This window comes from Phodopus roborovskii, unplaced genomic scaffold, assembly GCF_943737965.1.
Source record: "Phodopus roborovskii unplaced genomic scaffold, PHOROB, whole genome shotgun sequence".
Classification (NCBI taxonomy): Eukaryota; Metazoa; Chordata; class Mammalia; order Rodentia; family Cricetidae; genus Phodopus; species Phodopus roborovskii.
Window position 1 is genome coordinate 5,349,681 of NW_026126516.1, and position 19,656 is coordinate 5,369,336.

The 19,656-nt window shown below is 52.2% G+C and overlaps 1 protein-coding gene across 2 annotated transcripts in view; it reads right to left on the minus strand.

The window, feature by feature from the left end:
- Positions 1–19,656, minus strand: part of Syne3 (spectrin repeat containing nuclear envelope family member 3) — a 77,789-nt gene that overhangs the window by 38,342 nt on the left and 19,791 nt on the right. The window contains exons 1-4 of one of the 2 annotated variants that reach the window (XM_051196549.1): positions 12,241–12,342; positions 8,384–8,541; positions 3,995–4,167; positions 2,734–3,043 (exon numbers count right to left, since the gene is read on the minus strand). In XM_051196549.1, coding sequence (XP_051052506.1) covers positions 2,734–3,043; positions 3,995–4,167; positions 8,384–8,527 — 627 coding nt within the window. In that variant the 5' untranslated portion in view covers positions 8,528–8,541; positions 12,241–12,342. Of the gene's footprint in view, positions 1–2,733; positions 3,044–3,994; positions 4,168–8,383; positions 8,542–12,240; positions 12,343–19,656 lie in introns of those variants that run through there. The other variant, XM_051196548.1, reaches the window with a different exon arrangement.

A 19,656-nucleotide genomic window follows, 5' to 3' on the forward strand; every position in this document is an offset into this window, starting at 1 on the left:
CCATTACCTATTTAACACCCATTGATCATAGAACAATGGGCATTAAGTAGGGTCACCCTCCTGAAAAGGTGCACACTAGGACTCCCACGGCCCAAGTTGAAAGCCAGACAGCAACCATGGCACTGAGCTCTCCAACCCCACATAGAGATAAGGGGGGATTCTCAGGCTGGGAGGACCCCAGGCTGTTTCTATCAAGCCAAATGCTTCTGGATTCATCTTCCATGTGGCTTCTTCTGCCTACTGCCATTACTCACTCGGGAGCTACTCACATTGTGCCACATAAGCAGCCAGACTGCAGGGAAAAGAACAGCCCTGATCTTATGAAACCTTTTATTATGAACCCTAGAACTTGAACTCCGCGTCCCTTCTGCATGTCATGAAATAGCTTTGAAATTTGCCCTGCTCGTTTAAACACCTTAAAAACTATCCTTAGCCCAATGCCAAGCAGCCATACATGAAGCCAGATAGTGTAGCAGTCAAAGGTCGATGACCCTAGCTCCTTGCTGTGGAGCAGGTCGTGTCTAGGAAGGCCTGGAGCCTGTGGGAAGCTGAGCCACAAGCCCTCCACTGAGGAGAGCGGCAGGTGGATCTGAAGACCTTCCCCCAGCAGTCTGTATATGGTTCCCCTCCTTTGAGACACTGATCACCAAAATTACTCAATAATAACGCACTAAACCTCTGCAACCACCACAGCGAGCAGAAGAAAATCTCCCCATTTTAGAGATGGGGTCGCCAAAGCTTGGGACCAGGTTACATAGAAGACAGCTGAGAAGCTCAAGATAAGGACCACCTGCATCCCAAAGCAGAGGCTTGTCAGGGACCACTGCTTTCGGAGATCAGACCTCGACCTTCAGAAAGTTGATGGACGGAGCCTCTCCAGCTCCTCAACAGTCCGTCCCCACTTCCTGCGGTGTGGTTTGCACACACAGCTCCTCCAATCCCGGGAAAGGAAGGCTCACGGGTGAGTCACAGTGGGTTACGAGGAACCTCAGAGCCTAAGGCTGACTGTGATGGATGAGGGTGGGAAGGGCTCCGCCCCCAGCGTGGTGGGTAGCACTGCCTGAGTGGATGATGAGGTGCTGGCACCCAGGAAAGTCCAGAGTAAATAAAAGTCTGTGTGATGAGGAGCAGGTGCCGGCAATGGAGTGGCGGCCAGGCAGGAATCCAGACTGGCTGAGCGCCAGGCACAGCCATTTCAAAGCCAGCTCAGCCAGTGGGAGGGTGACAGGGCAAGGAGTGGCTGAGGGCTCTGCCTTCTCATTAAACCAAACAATTAATCCATCTGCAGCAAGCAGAGTTATCAGCAATGTCAAACCCCAAGCAATTAACAGGGTGGCTTGGATTTATGTCCCCAACAAAGGGCTGTAGAAGGTCTAGGACCCATGGCCTGATGCCAGGCAGCCCTCCTTAGAGGCGGCGGAGGAGGACATTGCTGTTTGCTAGTCGGAAGCAAAGCGGAGGAGGACATTGCTGTTTGCTAGTCGGAAGCAAGGGTTTCAAATCAAGCAAGGAAGACACTTCTGGCACAAGCTGGCTTGCCTGCACTTCCCTTTTGATATTGTTGCTCGCCTCTACTTCTTATGGGTGCTCCCCAAAGTCAAAGGGGGTGGCCCTGTCCCCACCCATACTAGGGATCACTGCCTCACAGGTTGGACACTCATAAACACAGACTGGGGGTGTCGAGATGACTCAGCAGGTAACTGTCCCCTTGCTGCCAAACATGACAGCCAGGATGCACAGAGTAGGAGAGAAGGCTGGAGAGGCAGCTCAGTATAGTTGAGAGCGCTTGCTGCTCTTACACAAGATCGAAGTTCGGTTCCCACCACCCATGTTAGGCAGCTCACAAGTGCCTGCAATTTCAGCTTCATGAGATCCAGCACCCTCTTCCAGCTTACAAGAGTACACACACACACACACACACACACACACACACACACACACACACACACAACTCACGCTTCCTATCCTCTGCTCCCTATACCCAGGGCTCTGCTGCCTGACAGAGCACCTGTGTCTGTTAAGTCACAGGGGACAGCCAGGCACCTTTCCTAGCCAGGCCTGGAGGAGCAGACCTGGAGAGACAATCCCTCTTGTGCTTGGTCACATGATGGGACGGGGTAGTCCAGAAGAGAGCAACTAGTTACAAGAGCCAAGTCAAACTGATATACTACCTTGTCCAATCCATCCTGACCCGGCCAGGGAGCCACATGTCCCCAGGAGCATTCATGTGTGTGTGTGTGTGGAGGGGTCTCATAAACAATTCTGTGTGTCATACCAGGATGCTGCTTCTGGGCATATGAACAATGGGAGTACAAGATTGGTGGGTGGGTAACCAAGTGCTGGATGGATGAGCAAGTGGGTGAAGATGGATAGCGGACAGGTAGGTGGTACGCAGGGAAATAGATGGATACTATTACTACATGGGTGATGGGTGAGGAAGATGGCTATGTGGTTGAAGAGACAAATAGTTAGGGAGCGGTAGACGGATGAGGGCGTGACTGGATGGATAGGAGAGATAGGAGAGTATGTAGACTGATGGATGGGGAGGGTGGTAAGGAGAGAAAGGGAGGCTTGCTAACACACTGGGGAAGGGAACAGAGAGGCCCGGAGGCTGAGCGGGAAGTGGGTGGGTAGATAGACTCATGGTGGGTGGCTAATGGGAGAATGGGGAGATGGGTTGACTATGAGTGAGCAGGAGACGGGTGGATGGATGAGGAACCATGTACCACTTACCTGGGCTCTGGCCTTCACAGCATCGTACTCAGCCTTCATCTTCCTCTGGGCATCTTCATCCACGCTGGGGTCCCCGATCCTGTTGAACAGGGAGCCTGCCTCCTCCAGCAGCCTATCCAGGAGCACAGCCTGATTGTCCACATTGTGCAGCAATACCTGGGCGTGGCTCAGATGCCACTGCTTCTCCTTCAGGCCCAGCTGCAGCTCCACAGGGGGCTCCAGTGTGACCACCATCTTCTGGAACCAGCGGTAAAACTCATCCCGGGCCAGCAGATACTCACTCCAGTGCAGCCACACCCACTCGATGCGACTGTGGGAGAGAAGGTGGGGCTGAGGCACCTGCCCCTGGGTCCTGGGTATAGAGACCCCGTCGCTGCCCCCTCCCACATACTAGGGGTTGTGCTATGGGGACAAGAAGATGCCTTCTCTGCACTGAGTCATTCTGCAGGTTCTAGGCTCTCCTTTCCTATGAGACCTTGCATTCTGTAAGTAATATCCCAGATGAGGCCAAGTTCAGATTCTGTATGGACCCTCAGCCTCCCACTGGGGAGATGAAGCTTGGATATCCCTGAGCTACCAGCACCCCAGATTCTGGCTCTGAACTGCCACTGCCAGTAGATAAATCCTCACTCTGCCCACAGTGGCCCCAGGCCCTTAGCATATGCTGCCTGAAAACAATTAGGAGATTGCCTCAGGACCGTGACTGATGTTAGGCAGAATAAAACTACCTGAGTTTTAGTGACCACCGGGTATGGTTAGAGGACTGCGGGCCTGTGTGGATTCTCAGGGAAGCATCTGCCCCTTCATCAGCCTCAGTAGCTGCCTCTCTACTGTGGAGATGGCCCTGTCTCTGCAGTCAGCATCAAGATATTTGTAATGTCAGAGAGAAGGGTTTGGAAGGCAGGCAGCTCTGTCCGGTCATGCACTACCACGTTCAGATTAAATGAGCTCTGGGGATTTGAACTCAGGTCCTCATACTTGCACAGTGAGCACTTTACCCACTGAGCCATCTCCCTAGTCAGGGCCAGGCCTTCCTACGTCTGCTGTTCATACACAAGCCCATTAGGACTGCTGGTGCAACGAATCAAGTTTCCAGTGTCCACCCCTCATCACCACATGGTTGTGTGTTATCAGAAAGAGGGCTGAATCCAAAGAGGACAGACATGCTGGCCCCAGGACCCCTAAGCCTGAAGAAGTGTCGCTCAGACAGGGGTCCCATGGTGGGCAAGGAGGGTCACCAGCATCTGAGCACCATCCTCACCTGTGGCAGTGAGTCATGTAGGTGACCGTTTCCTCCCACTGGGACTTGATATCCCTCAGCCGGGCCAGGATCTCAGGCTTCTGGCCCTCCTGGCAGGTTGCCAGAAGGGCCTCAGCTGCCCGAAGGGCCAGTTCCACTTTCACGCGTCCCTCAGGCTCCAGCTGGCAGATTTTCTGTGGATACAACAGCCGGTTTCCCGGGGCCGGACACAACACCACCAGGCACAGGTGACGGTCCAGCGCCAAGAGCTGTGATGTCTAGGGTAGAGATGCTGCATCCCAGCTTATGGCTCCTCTGATGTACCCCTGAGCAAACTGCTAAGGGCTTTGAGAAGGGAGAGGGAGCTCGGGAGGTTAGCCCTGTCCTTGATCACCAGCTGCATCCAGCTTCCAATTCAGACAGAGTTCTTGCTCTCCCAGGATGTACCTTCTGCACCCTGTACCTCGGTATGACCAGATCAACTCTCAGACTTTTAACTCAGAAGGAAACAAGGGCAGGCAGTGTGCATCACCGTGTGTGTGTGGTCAGGAGGTGACACCCTCAAGCCTGCTGTGAGATGCTATTGTGGTCCCCACTAGCCAATGCTCTAAAGGAGTCTACCACACTGCTTTGCCCTTTGCTCCAAGGCCCTGCTCCCACTGGTGAGAGGAATTCTACAGTCCATTCCTGATGGGTGACTCACTCAAGGACACCCCAGAGCCTTGCCTGTATCCATCCAATCTGGCCTGTCTCTGTCTCTTTCTTTAACGTGTGTGTGTGTGTGTGTGTGTATGTGAGTGATGTGGGTGAGAGTGGGTGCATATATGCTCGGAACATATGTAAAGGTCAGAGGACAATTTTGGGAGTGTCTATTCTCTCCCATTGTGGGTCCTGGAAATCAAATTCATGTAGTCAGACTTTTGAGGTACCCTAGTCAACTTGACAAAATCTAGACTCATCTGAGGGGGGTCTCAATTAAGGGATATTCTGGTCAGATTGGCCTGCAGCCATGTCTGTGAAGGAATTGTCCTGACTGTTCATTACCCATTTGAGTAACACCATCCCTAAGCAGGTGAGAGAGAGGCAAAAGAGAGACAGAAAGAAAGCATAATGTTCCTCCATGGTTTTCCCTTCAAGCTCCTGCCTTGAGGTCCAGCCTCAACTTCCTTTAGTGATGGATTATGACCTGGAAGCATAAGCCAAATAATCCCTTTCCACTCCACTCTTGGTTACTGTCTTTATCACAGACTCAGGATGAAACTGAGACACACGGTAAGCCCCTTAACCCTTCTGAGACACCTCACCAGCCTTGTACCCCATCATCTCTCAGGGTACACCTCCTCACAGATGTTCTACATCTTTTTTTCTGAGACAGAGTTTCTCTGTGTAGCCTAGTCTACATAGTGAGTTCTAAGATAGCCACAGCAATAAGGAAGACAGCAATACTTCCATGGCCAGGATAGACGGAAGATACAAGAGCCACTTGCAGAGTGTTCTAGACTGAGCATCCAGCATGCAGGATGCCACCGGATGCCACCTACCACCAGGAATAGGGGCCTGCAGTATGACTGGGGATGAATCTTACCCAGACAGATATTTGATCTGACTAATAATAATAATTATAGGACCTGCAGAAGCCAGGGCCTTTAGTTAGAAACCACAGCAGCCAGGGAGGTGAGTCCTACTGGACTCTGCTAGCTTCTGCAAACCCAGAGACCCTTTGGTCTGGGGGAAGAAGTGAAATCCAGCCTCCCAGGCCACGCTCCTAACACCCCCACCCCCCACCCCAGGAGGTGATAAGGACAAAGCTGTCCTCCCTAAAGCTAATTGCCCTACTTGGTGATCTTGCCTTTGACTACCTGACTCCTGATGGGAGACTAGGCTGGACTTGAAGAGACAAGAAAGCACCCCAGACCCTCTGTTCTTTCCAAACATGCCCTCCTTTGAGGGCAAAGGAGCTGTCAGGTCCCAGAGGAGATAGAACACTAAGCGACCTCCCTTCCCCAGACCTACAGGCTTGCCCCTACTGTCACCAAGCAGGGAGAGCCATTTGCTGTGTGTGCCCCTGGGTCAGGAGAGGCTGAGGCTACAGCAGAGAAGGGGAGCGGACAGAGGGGAAGAAACGGTCCCTCCACACCCTGCCATGCATGGGGCTTCTCTTCTGCAGCTTTTGCTCAGCATAAGGGCCTTCACCAGGGATCCCAGGGAAGCCTGGCAAGCCAGGAGCAGCAGCATCAGTCCACAGGTTCAAAGCAGCGGGTAACAAGGATGGGGTGCGGATTACATGGACAGGAGGAAGCAGAGAAACAGACTTAGTCAGGGGCTTCCCCTCAAGCTAGCCAACACTAGCTGACCACAGGCTGGGCATGGTGCTGGAACTGGAAAGTGTGGCCCATCCTGGGATTACCAGACAAGAGAATCCCAGACCTTGATGCAAAAAGAACCACCTGGGAGCTCAAAGAAGAACTGGAAAATCCAAAGGGGCTTCTTGGAGGAGGCAGCATTTCTGCCAAGCATGGAAATGGTGCCCACAATTGGAGACGAGTGGAAGAGTAAGACATAGCAAGGGATGTACACACCCTGCCGCTGGAAGCCAGACCCCGGCAAAAGCTAAAGCGCCTGTGATAAGGAAGAGGCCTAGAAGCTGGTGAGAAATCTGAGGATGGGACCTGAGGGCAGGACCCAGAAGACTGGGAACCAGAGAGTGACGAGAATGAGACATAGGAACTTGGGAGAGGATCTGGGGGCCCTGTGACCACAAGTATGGCCTGTGCCCCAGTGTCCTAGCCCACAGGAAGCAGGTGGTCCTCTTCCCACTTCCAAGACTGAGCCCAATCTCACACACACACACACACACACACACACACACACATGCACACACACAAACATACACATACAAGCACACATGCATATGCACAAACACACACAGACATACTCACAGGCTCACACTAGCACACAGACACAAGCACACACACACACACACACACACACACACACCAGCCCTCCTATGTCCCTCTCTGCCCTCACTCACACCCTGCCAGCCTGCCAGCAGGTGCAGGGTTTCACGTGACGGGCAGCTGAGGAAGGGCACTGGAGGACAGTGGTGTTGATGGGCAGCGATGGGCAGGATGATGCAAGGAAGCCAATTGGGGTCAGAAAAGCATGGCAGTATTTCATTCCCAGGCTCACCCGTGCCAAGCTGATGGGTATTCTGAGGAGCTGCATGGGGAAAGGCTTTGTGACAGGAAACCGAGGAGGAGCACATAGACTCGGGATGGGTAACAACAAGGGAGACTTAGACGTGAAGGATTTCTAATGCGAGGTGAAGTTTAGTTTTCCTTAGGTAGATAATGGGAGCTTCAGAGAGTTTCAGAGGAAAACATCACAAGACTTTTTTTTTTTTTTAATGAGACAGGGTTTCTCCATAGTTTCGGAGCCTGTCCTGGAACTCACTCTGTAAACAAGGCTGGACTCAAACTCAGAAATGTGCCTGTCTCTGCCTCCCGAGTGCTGGGATTAAAGGCATGTGCCGCCACCACCCAGTTTAACGAGACTCTTGATGGTTAGCCGCAATGGTCAACTTGACTGGATTGAGAGGCACCTGGGAGATGGGCAAAGCACACTCTGGATGTGTCCGTGAGGGTTCTGTCCAAGTCAACACATATGTGCCTGTGTATATGTACTACGTGTGTGTCCACAGAGGCCAAAGGGAAGTGTCTGATTCCCTGGAGCTGCAGTTACAGGCAGTTATAAGCTGCCCAGCATGGGTGCTGCGAAATGAACGGGTCCTCTGAAGGAATGGCAAGTACTCTTAACTGCTGAGCCAGACTCCTCCGACCTTTCTAATAATTTATTCTTAGTTATGTGCACATGTGTCTGTGTGAGGGAATGTGTGTATGAGGGTATGGAGACCAGAAGACAACAGATCCTTTCTAGCTAGAGGTACAGGTGGCTTTGGGCTTCCTGACAAGAGGACAGGGAACTGAATTCTAATCCTCGGCGGTAGCTGGAGGACATACTTAGAGCTGAGGCATCTCTATTCACCCAGTGGTTTTACTCTCCACTGAGGGCAGACATGGGCCGATCCAGACCCAGCAGAAGCCTTGGATTTGAGGGGTGAGTACTGGGCAGAGCCAAGCCTGAGCCAACGGGGTGGGGAGACCCACCTGGATGTGCAGATCGCCCCCCCCCATCATGGAAGGAGGGGCAGCTTATGACAGAAGTGTGGACAAACAGCCAGGTCAACTCATAGACCTTTGTGGAAGACGATAACCTCAGCCTCAGCCCCAGCCCCAAGCCACCTTATCGGAATGCTTTTTTAAGCGAAATGACCAGGACATCTGAAGACAGGTCTGAGCAGGAGGGAGATGGCCAAAGCCACAGCGCCAGCGAAGCCGGGCCATTGCCTACCTCTGTCTCTCGAAGCCGTGCTTCCAAGGCTGCTCGGGGTCCCTGTGTGTTGTCATTGACCTGAAGCTGCTCCTGCACCACCTTCATCCACTCCTGGGCATCCTCCACACTTCTGTCAAAGTCCTCCTGGGGCTGCTGCGTCATGGCACCTGTGAAGACTGGGAAGGATCACATGAGGTCAGAGCTACGGGGAGACCCAGGCAGCAGCAGGCACCGAATACCAGTACCCCCTTGATGCCCCCCACTTGGCACAGCTGTCAATCCCAAGTGCCCAGAGCTGGAAATGGACAGGGAGAAAGCAGGCATAGCCCCTGTGTGGTACAGACAGCATCCCCTTGTCACGAGGCCTCCCTGCCTAGCTTGGGAGCAAGGTGCTTCCTATCTACACTTCAGGCCCTCCACAAAAGACTCTCAAAGCTCAGACAGAGAAGGTGAAACCCCAAGGAAAGCTGATTCGAATGGGTCCAAGCTCTCAACTGAAAGAACATTGCCTCTGGCATCAGCCGAACCCACACAAACCCAGGGCGCTCCTGAAATTATCGTGGCAAGGAGATGGCCATGTGAGCTTATACTGTCCCTACTTCACACCAGCGTGTGTCTCCAGCAATTCTTGTCTGTGTCCCTCTGTGGCTGGGGGTCCTCACAGACACAGGCAAGCAGCTGGCCCAGCTAGTCTCATAAATCCCACCTGTCCCTTAGTGGGACAAGCCACCCACCCACACCAATCCCCTCAGCCAGGCTACTCCTAACCTCAGATTTTCTCAACCAGTGTTCTTAAAATCCCATTAAGCCGGGACAAAACTCTTTGCACGCTGGTTGTAGGCGTCAGCTGACAGCAACTATAACCTGTTTGGGATTAAGGTTATTTACATCCACATTCCAAGTAGATGGATTGGGTCTGGGCCAGTCTCCCAGAACGCCTTGCACAGAGCCCAAGGTTGCTGGAATAAGCAGCCCAGAATGGGTGTATGCTCTAACACTCAACACCTTTCCACACCATTTTCTAATTGTTTTGTTTTATGGCAAAGGCTGGGGATGGAACACAGGGCTGTGGGCCTGCTAAAGAAACACCCTACTGTGGAGCTGCGTCATGCTACTATTTACAACGGCAGAGTGTGCAGGACATGAGGGTAGACAGTGTCTATAGGGCAGGAAGTAGGGGTCTAAAGAGAGGGGAACAAGAGAGGGTGATGGGCAAGGAGAAGATAGAATATCTAAAACATCACATACTCTCTCTCATATGTAAACTCTGTGTTTAGTTATATCACAAGATATATCCATTACACACATATAATGGAAGCAGAAGGGAGATGGTTTGGAATGTAGAACAGAACCAGTTTGGGGAGGGGATAGAGAGGATGGAAAGGAGAGTGGGGAGGGAAGCAAAGAATAATGCTACGCGTGAATGAAAAGTCATAAGTTCTGTGGATCCTGAAATGTATTATTATTCTGTATGCTAACTGAAAAATTAGTTAAAAAAAAATAAGGTGGCAAACTGAAAGGAAGCTAGAATCAGCCTCCCCGCCAATCCGGAGGGATTTGGTTGCATGTGTCATGGGGGTATGGTATACTTGCGCTTGAGATGCTACACCCACCCACAGAAAGCAAGCCTTAACGGGGACTTGGGGAAGGGAACCCTGAGGATACAATGCCAAGAAATAAGGCAAAGTTCTGTATTTAGTAGCTACAACCCCACACCTAACAAGAATGAAACACCGTCAACAGGGAACTGGAGGATTGGCTCAGCCATTAAGAGCACTGGCTGCTCTGGCAAGAAGACCTGAGTTCAGTTCCCAGCACCACCATGGTGGCTCACAACCACCCATTACTCCAGCTCCAGATGTGTCTGACGCCCTCTTCTGGCCTCCACAGGCACTGCATGCATATACAAGGCACAGACACACATAAACAGAAATAAATAGACCTTTTTTAAAAAAAAAAAAACACCAACATGAAAAGAAAAAGAACCTCACTCATATAAACGGGTTGGGGACTCCCCATTACTGGGCTCATGTGACTCAGAGTTAAGGGTGTGTAGAAGTGGCCCAGCCCTTCAAAGGCCTGGCTGATCATATATTAAATCTGAGGTTTCTCCCATGGGTAGAGCCACCATGGCCTCAGGAGTCACTTGGCAAAGGACAACTGTCCATGTTGAGATCACCACTGAAGGGTACTCCCCCCTCTCTTATTTGTATTTATTTTTTAAATGCCTATTTTATTTTTAATTATGTGTATGTGTGTATAAACACATACATGTGCATGTCAACATGGGTGCCTGCAGAGGCCAGAGGCATGGGATCTCATGAGGCTGGAGTTATGGGTGGTTGTGAGCCTCCTGATGTGGGTACTGGGATTTGAACTCAGGTCCTCTGGAAGAGCAGTGCTCCTAACCGCTTAGCTATCTCTCTAGCCCATTCCTTGTTTGTGAAAATTTTCTGGAAAGAGCAACCATCTCTTTTACGATTAAAAAAAAAAAAAATAAGCAAACCTTTTTTTCTGAATATGACTAAATCACTCCAAAAAAAAAAAAAAAAAAAAAAAAAAAAAACCTTGGCTGGAAATCTGGCTGGCCTAATCCCCATGGCACTGGGTGGAGGAATTTGTGGCAGACAAAGAGACACAGACAAAGGCCGTGCCAGCAGAGCAGGGCCAAAGGACGTGGGCATGGGCGGCTGGTGCGGGGCATGCTAGGAGTGGCTGCTGCCCAGTCAGGGCTCAGCCCTAATGTGCTGTTTTTCTTTTAGAGCTGTTTTGACATTTTTCTAGAAACTTAGTACACACCTGCAGCCACCCCCTGTCCCTTCATTTGGAATGTGTCTTCACGTGTGCTAGCCTTGACGCTGGTTCTTTGGGGCTCTGAGCTGCCGCTCTTGTCCAGCTTCAAAGAATTCTGCTTTTATTTTTACAAAGCCAGGAATGCAAGGACAGAAAATCATCCCCAGAGTCTCAGAGGAAGGGGCCCTTTGATCACTAGAGCAGTGGGTCTAGCAGAGCCCTTTCAAGGACAGTGCTTACAGAGAGGAAATCATGCTGGCCTGGTGACCCAGCATTGCACCGCTCAGCAGGCAGGGCTCAGCCCAGCCTCAGGTGGCACTGACATTGGCTAGTGAGGCTGCAGGCAGCATTCAGGGGATCTGAAGCTCTTGGACAAAGCTGCCACACCCAGGAATTTAATTAATGCTGCGCTCAGTCCACCTGACGCTGCAGCCCCAGCAGCAAATAAACAGACACAGTCTCAGCAGTGTTCAGGATGGACAGCTGCCCACAGAGCCTGTGTGGCTGCGGGGGGCTAAGCTCCTTCTCAAGTGCAAAGAAAACCAGCATTAATAATACCCAGTTACTGACTATCAAATTTTGGACACGGACACATACACACACACACACACACACACACACACACACACACACACACACACATACACCTACCTGCTACTATTACATTAACACAGTAAATCACAAGATCTAACCATGTATCTTATAAATCCTGTAAGTCTGAAGTAATATTGAACATAAACAACACTTGGAGACATGTGTGACAGCTGCACCATTAACTAAAAATACATGTGACAGGAATGCCAGGCCTGAGAACAGTGTGTGTGTGTGGGGGGGGGAGGCTTCGCTGATGCCTGTGCATGTGGAGGAAAACCATCAGCTCAGAGTCAAGTCTAGGTAAGGGTGGAGTGGGTTTTCCATCTAATAAGCTCGTGGGTCCCTCCCACCACTACAAAGACCCGTATGTGACAGCCTGAAGTGTAGCCAATGGGAAGAGACTGTCTCTGCAAGCAAGCGTAAGAAACTGACAGTGGAAAAAGCAAACAATAGGCTGGAAGGATGGCCAAGGGGTTAAGAGCACTTACTGCTCTTGTAGAGGACCCAGGTTCAGTTCCCAGCACCAACGGGGCAGCTAGCAACCTGGCAGTTCACAACTATCTGTAACTAGTTCCAGAGGGTCCAGTTCTCCTTCTGGTCTCTGTGGGCACCAAACACAAACACAGTGCATGTTTGCATGCACACACACACACGTGTAGACGTGTAGGCAATCACTTATACGCATCTTGGTGGTCAACTTGACAACATCTGGAATTAACTAAAACCCAAGTGGCTGGGTATAACTGTGATTTGAAGTTGGGAAGACCCACTTTTAACCCAGATCTTTTCAGGTGGGAAGATCCGCCTTTAATCTGGGCCACATCTTCTGCTGGCAGCCTATACAAAGGACATGGAAGAAGGTTGCCTGCCTGCCCACACAATCACTGGCAAGTCCATTCCTTCACTGGCATTTAGAGCCTTTCTTTTTTTAAGGATTCCAGTGTATACCAAAGACCAGCTAAGAGTCCAGCCTCGAGGACTGAACAACTACTGGATTCTTGGACTTTCTGTTGGTAGCCAACCATTGTTGGATCAGCTGGACCACAGCCTGGAAATCACTCTAATAAGTCCCATACATGTTCTGTGTGTGTGTGTGAATAATGGGATTATGTTTATTGAATATATATTAATATATGTGCCTTGACCTCCCAAATAGTATTTTAAAAAAGAAACTATGCTCACTATATAACCTATTGTACACTTTATGAAGAACTAGAAGGAGCTTGAAGTTTCCAAATGTGAAGATAGCAAGCAGAGGGCCACTGGGCACAGCAGAGGGACACTGGGCACGGGGGAGGGACACTGGGCACGGGGGAGGGATGCTGGGCACAGGGGAGGGACACTGGGCACAGCAGAGGGACACTGGGCACAGCAGAGGGACACTGGGCACAGGGGAGGGACACTGGGCACGGGGAGGGACACTGGGCACAGGGGAGGGACACTGGGCACAAGGGAGGGACACTGGGCACAGGGGAGGGACACTGGGCACAGGGGAGGGACACTGGGCACGGGGAGGGACACTGGGCACAGGGGAGGGACACTGGGCACAGGGGAGGGACACTGGGCACAGGGGAGGGACACTGGGCACAGCAGAGGGACACTGGGCACAGCAGAGGGACACTGGGCACAGGGGAGGGACACTGGGCACGGGGAGGGACACTGGGCACAGGGGAGGGACACTGGGCACAGGGGAGGGACACTGGGCACAGGGGAGGGACACTGGGCACAGCGGAGGGACACTGGGCACAGGGGAGGGACGCTGGCACAGGGGAGGGACGCTGGCACAGGGGAGGGACGCCGGGCACAGGGGAGGGACGCTGGGCACAGGGGAGGGACACTGGGCACAGCAGAGGGACACTGGGCACAGGGGAGGGACACTGGGCACAGCAGAGGGACACTGGGCACAGCAGAGGGACGCCGGGCACAGGGGAGGGACACTGGGCACAGCAGAGGGACACTGGGCACAGGGGAGGGACGCTGGGCACAGGGGAGGGACACTGGGTACAGGGGAGGGACACTGGGCACAGGGGAGGGACGCTGGGCACAGGGGAGGGACACTGGGTACAGGGGAGGGACACTGGGCACAGGGGAGGGACACTGGGCACAGGGGAGGGACACTGGGCACAGGGGAGGGACGCTGGCACAGGGGAGGGACACTGGGCACAGGGGAGGGACACTGGGCACAGGGGAGGGACACTGGGCACAGCAGAGGGACACTGGGCACAGGGGAGGGACACTGGACACAGCAGAGGGACACTGGGCACAGCAGAGGGACACTGGACACAGCAGAGGGACATTGGGCACAGGGGAGGGACACTGGGCACAGGGGAGGGACGCTGGGCACAGCAGAGGGACGCTGGGCACAGCATACATTGCATACCTGCACTGAATTTGCACACTGTGCCCATAAGTGCCCATAATGTGTCGATTAAAAGAAAGTTTAAAAAGAATACTTCCTCAGGGTGGGAGAGATCACTCGGAGATTAAAAGCACATGCTGCTTTTGCAGAGAACCTGAATTCCAGCACTCACATTGGGCAGCTCTTAACCACATGTAACTCCAGTTCCAGAAGAATCCTATACCTCTGGCTTCCGTGGACACTATATTCACGTGTGTACACCCAACCATACACATAATAAAATTAAAATCTTGGCTGGGCGGTGGTGGCTCACACCAGCCCTTGGAAGGTAGAGGTGGGCAGATCTCTGTGAAGACAGCTTGGTTTACAGAGAGAGTTCCAGGACAGCCAGGATTGTTTCACAGAAAAACCCTCCCCGAAAAGCCAAAACAAAACAAAAAATGCTTTTTAAAATGCTTTTTGAAAAATCTAGTAGATTCCACATATATTTTAAATAAATCCATTACATTTGGCCTATTAAAAAAAAAAGTAAACATCTTTTTCCTCTAGTTTCCAACTGCTTTTTCTACCCATATTTGTGATTATGTGTCGTTTAAACAGTTTTCTGCTCAAGACATCCATATGGATATAATGGAGCAAAGGAACCAAGAAGCCACCACAGGACAAAAGGAACCCAGAGGTCACCCAATGGGGGATGGTGACATTGCCAGACCTGTGCTGGAAGTGGCAGGGAGGAGTAAGCCAGTAAGCAGCACCCCCCCCCTCCCGTGTCCTCCGCATCAGCTCCTGCCTCCAGGTTCCTGCCCTGTTTGAGTTCCTGCCCTGACCTCCTTCAGTGATGGACTATGATGTGGAAGTGTAAGGCAGATAAACCCTTCCCTTGCCAACTTGCTTTTGTTTCATTGCAGCAACAGAAACCCAGACTAAGACACTGATCGTAGGCACAGATGGGATGGGGAAGCAGATAGGAGGGGATTGGGTCGGTCAGAAAGCACACTGTCCATTTAAAGGCTCCCTTTACCCTGATTCTGGCCCCCAGAGCAAATGGCTGAGCTGCAATCTGCTGTCAAGGGACCAGTCTTGCAGGAAGGGCAGGGTTCTTGGCATGGACAAAATTGCCCAACATGGCCTCCTGCCGGCTGGGGCTCCTTGTCCTGTCTTCCAGGGTCAGTTAGACCTCTCTCCCTCTCCTTCCTTTCTTCCAAGATGAAGTTGCAGATTGGGGTCCCTACTTGGCTCAGTGGTGCTGTTGGCGAGGACTGAACCCCTGGCCTCAGCGGTTGCCTTGGTAAGGGGTTGTACCCCTGGCCTCAGTAGTTGCCTTGGCTGAACCCCTGGCCTCGGTCCCCTTGTGCTGGTTAGTGTTTTTGTCAACTTGACATGAGTTGGGGTCATGTGGGACCAGGAAACCCCATTTGAGAAAATGACTCCCTCAGATGGACCTGCAGGTAAATCCGTGGGACATTTTCCTGACTAATGATCGATGCAGGAGGGTCCAGCCCGCTGTGGGTGGTGCCGCCCTGGCCAGACAGTCCTGGGGTGGTATGAGAGAGAAGGCTGAGGGAGCCATGAGGGGCAAGCCCTCCTTCACAGCTGCTGCCTCCGCCAGGCCCCCTCAGACTCACTGCACTGGCTCCTTTCACCCTGCACTCACACATCTGGCCCTTTGTTCAGGACCCTGGGAGGTGTGGGGAGGACATCATGACCAAGGAAAGCTAAGGTCCTCATGGGCCTCCTGAGGAGTCACATCCGAGCGCTCCTGCCTGGTCACCCAGCTGGCCCACCACACACTGGCCCCGAGTCATGAGGGGCTTGATCCCTGGGCTGTGACTCACCAGACTCAGCCGTGACTCAGTCCTTCCTCTGCCACACATGGTTCCCACCCTTCATTCTCCTTCCCTCCGGCCCCTTATACAAAGATAGAATTTCCAGATCTGAGCCTCAGCTGGTTTTAATCCTAAAGCCTCTCCCAGTGTGCTGTGGGAAGGCTCCCCTCCTCTGCCTGAAGGGGGATGGAAGAGCGAGCCGCAGAGAGGTCACCATCCAGAGTGCCAACAGGACAGTCCATGGGATTCTCTTTCACGGAGTTAACTGAGGGTGGGCCGGGGGACTCCCAGCCAGCACGAACTGGCTATTGAACCAGGCCCTGCCCCATTAACCTGACACCCCTCCAGGGCAGCAGGATCTAGGTAGGAATAACCCCAATGTTTACCCCCATCTTGGAGTGGCAGTGGCACAAGACAGGCTAAGGGACCAAGTGAAATGAAATGCGTGCAAGCTTCAGAGAGGTGAGGTGACACTACCACCTCTGTCCACTAGTATGCAGTCAGCCCTCCATGTCCTTGGCTTCCACCTGCATACTCGCAGTCAACCACGGTCATCTATTTATTTATTTATTTATTTGAGACAGCATCTCACTATGTAACCTTGGCTGGCTTAGAACTTGCTGTGTCGAACTAGGCTGGCCTTAAACTCATAGTGATCCTCCTGCCTCTGCTTCCTGAGAGCTAGAACTGACCGTGTGCACCACCATCCTTGGTCTCAGTTTTGTTCTTGCTGTTTTAAAGTTGCAGTTGAGCTGGCCACAGTAGTGCACCCCTGCAATCCCAAAACTCAGGAGGTGGAGACAGGAGATCAGGAGTTCAATGTCGTCCTCGGCAGCAAATCAAGTGTGATTCCAGTCTGAGTTAGATGGGGCTCTGTCTCGGCACCCCTCCACCACCACCAGTAAAACCCCTGTGTTCGTCAGCTAGCTCACCCCTGCAATCGCAGCACATAGGAGGTTAAGGCAGGGGCATTGCTACATGCTTGAGGCTACCCTGGCCACTCAGGTGAGCATGGTTTGAGTAAGCACGGGCTAAGGATAGACACGGGAGCTCAGTCACAGTCTGCCTTGGCTCCCTGCACCCTGGCCTACACTGTCATTCCTCTTCCAAAACACAAAGCGGGCCTCCTCCCTGGAAGGAAGACACAGCACAGTCGGGCTCCAAGTACTGTCTCCAAATCCTAATGGCTGTTACTACAGGAAGCTTCTAGTAGATTCTTTAGAGTAATTAATAGTCCTGAGTGCTGCTCTCTGTCTTCCCAGAGGCACTGAAGGTCACCTGAGGAGCTGGCTGCTCTTCAAGATGGCAGAGCTCCCTGATGTCACTTCCCTGTGGCAACCGTGTCTCCCAGGCCTGGACCTCACAGAACTCTGAAACTCCAGCTTTTGCTGCCTCTGCCCTCAGCAAGTTGTCCCTCCCATTCCCAAGGTCAGTACATACTCTGAGGAAAAACACCAACAGACTTCCATTTGGGAAATGCCGTCTGGGAGAGACAAGGTCGGAGCCTTCACTTAGGGGTACCACCCAGAGCCATTCTCACAATGTGGAAAGAAGGGAATTCTGGGAAAGCAGATCTTCCCGTCCACACCTCAGCAAGGAACATAATGCTCACATGACCAAGTACTTGCAGAAGGAATATCCAAGGGCCTGCCTGGGCTGGGAGGACAGTTCACCAGCTCCTGGCTCAGCAAGGCAGAGTCATCCAGAAAGTCACATCCTGTCCCCACAGGTGTCCAACCCCAACATCCCTATGCTCACCACTCTTTTCTCTGGTACTATTTGGTCCTGGGAATTGAGGCACATGTCAAGCCAGCACTGGCCCAATCCCCAGTAACTCTGTCCCCTCGGGCAGGATTTTTACCCACATAAGGGGAATGTCCCAGAACCTACTAGACCTGCCCTGCCAGCTAGCCACTTCCTGGGCCTCTCCCATGAAACCTGTGCCTCCTCAAAGGACTGTGTCCCACAGTGACCCTGGACTCCGCACTGCATTGAGACCCCAGACATAGCAGTTCACTTGTCTTCCCCCGACCCAGCATTCCTTATTTTCCAAGACAGGGCGTTGCTCTGTTACCAGGGCTCAGACTCCAGGACTCAGCTTCATGAGAATCTGACATTACAGACCTATGTCGCCATGCCAGCCTCTTCTTACTGATATTTTCACACTTGTGATCCAGTACACCCTTCCTGGGCTTCTGAGCCCAGGCACTGCCCAAACCTCTCGCCATCCACACTCCTTCGTGCACCAGTGGCCAGACACTGGCTGAAGGCCATGAGGATGAGGAGCTGAGTGATGCGGAGAAGGTAGCCAAGAGGAACCTGCTCCAGGTCCGGGTGCTGCTTGCCAGCTCTTTGAATAAGTGGCTCTCTGGGGACTCTGAATCAAAGCCAAGAGGTGTAAAGCCAGTAAAACAAATAGACTCAGCCAATGTGCATCAGGCAATCCTGAGCTCCGAAAGGCATCTCTATTAAACGCTCTGTCCTACCCTCCTGCAGGCCCCCAGCAGCTCTCTCCATAGGACCTGGACTGCCATGTAATTTCTGAGGCTGTCACAAACAGCATCAACACGGAAGATCAACAGCCTGCTACACAGGCTTTGAGCTTGTGTGCCCATGCATGTGCCTGGGAGAATATAAACACACGAGGTCTTGCTCTGGCCTGCTCCAATTCAAACACCTGGAACAGCAAGTACTCAACAGGAACGCGTGAATGGAGAGATGATGAACCTGGCATGCACATAGGAGTCTTTCCCCGCTGGAGCTTAGTAAGTCTTCAAAATGTGCTTTTTGCTTATTTCATTCTTTGATAAACACTTTCAACCGGCTCAGGAAGCCTGAGGAACGCCAGAGCCAGAGGCAGGAAAGAACTTCAGCTAATGCTGCTTACCCCCAAGCAAGAGCTTTCTGTAGGCCACAGATGTGGACACATGTCCCGATGTAGGCACCTCCACCAAGGAGTCTGAAGCCCATTCTCTTCACAACTGAAACAGGACCAGTGGTTGCCACCTGGCTTTCAGGCCCTCCCAGTGGGGAAGCTGCTAATAGGGGAAGGGGCACCTTGATCCCCTCAGGACATATTTCTAACAGACTCACTGGAAATACTGGAAATGCTTGCAGCACCAACTACAAAGCCCTATCATTAACATCTTCTGTTCTGAGCGTCTAAAGGCTAATTGTGCCAGTTACTATGTTACAATGCATCTTAGCCCTGGGCTGGAGAACCATCTGCAGGGTGGCCTTAAAATGCTCCATTAAATGCTACATTGTTCCTCGCTATAACTCTAGTCATTGTCTACTGCTCTAGGGGCAAATCCCCATGAGGAGGATGCTTTAATTAGTTCTGTGTTGTGAATAAGGAAATGAGATGTTAAATAGCCTTCTCACATGCCTGAAGAGCCAGAATGGAGCAGTTTGGCCTTAGAAGTTTCCCACAGCTACTCGCCTGGGCATCCAGTTGGTCAGTAGGTGGTCAAGTTGACCAACTGATGGGCAAGTAAAATAACAGCTGCTTCTGGGAAGCAGGTGGGAGAGGGTTTCCCAGAAGCCCACTTCATGGTGGTCTGACTTATTCCTTGGTTCCATCTGCCCACACTTTAGCTCTGGTTCAGGGTTTGCAAGTGACCCTGTTAGTAGACCCTCGTATTGCCCTCCTGCCCCTGAACCCACAGCCTGCAGTGCACAGGACCACTCAGCATGCTCCCCTCCTTACTGGTCCCTGG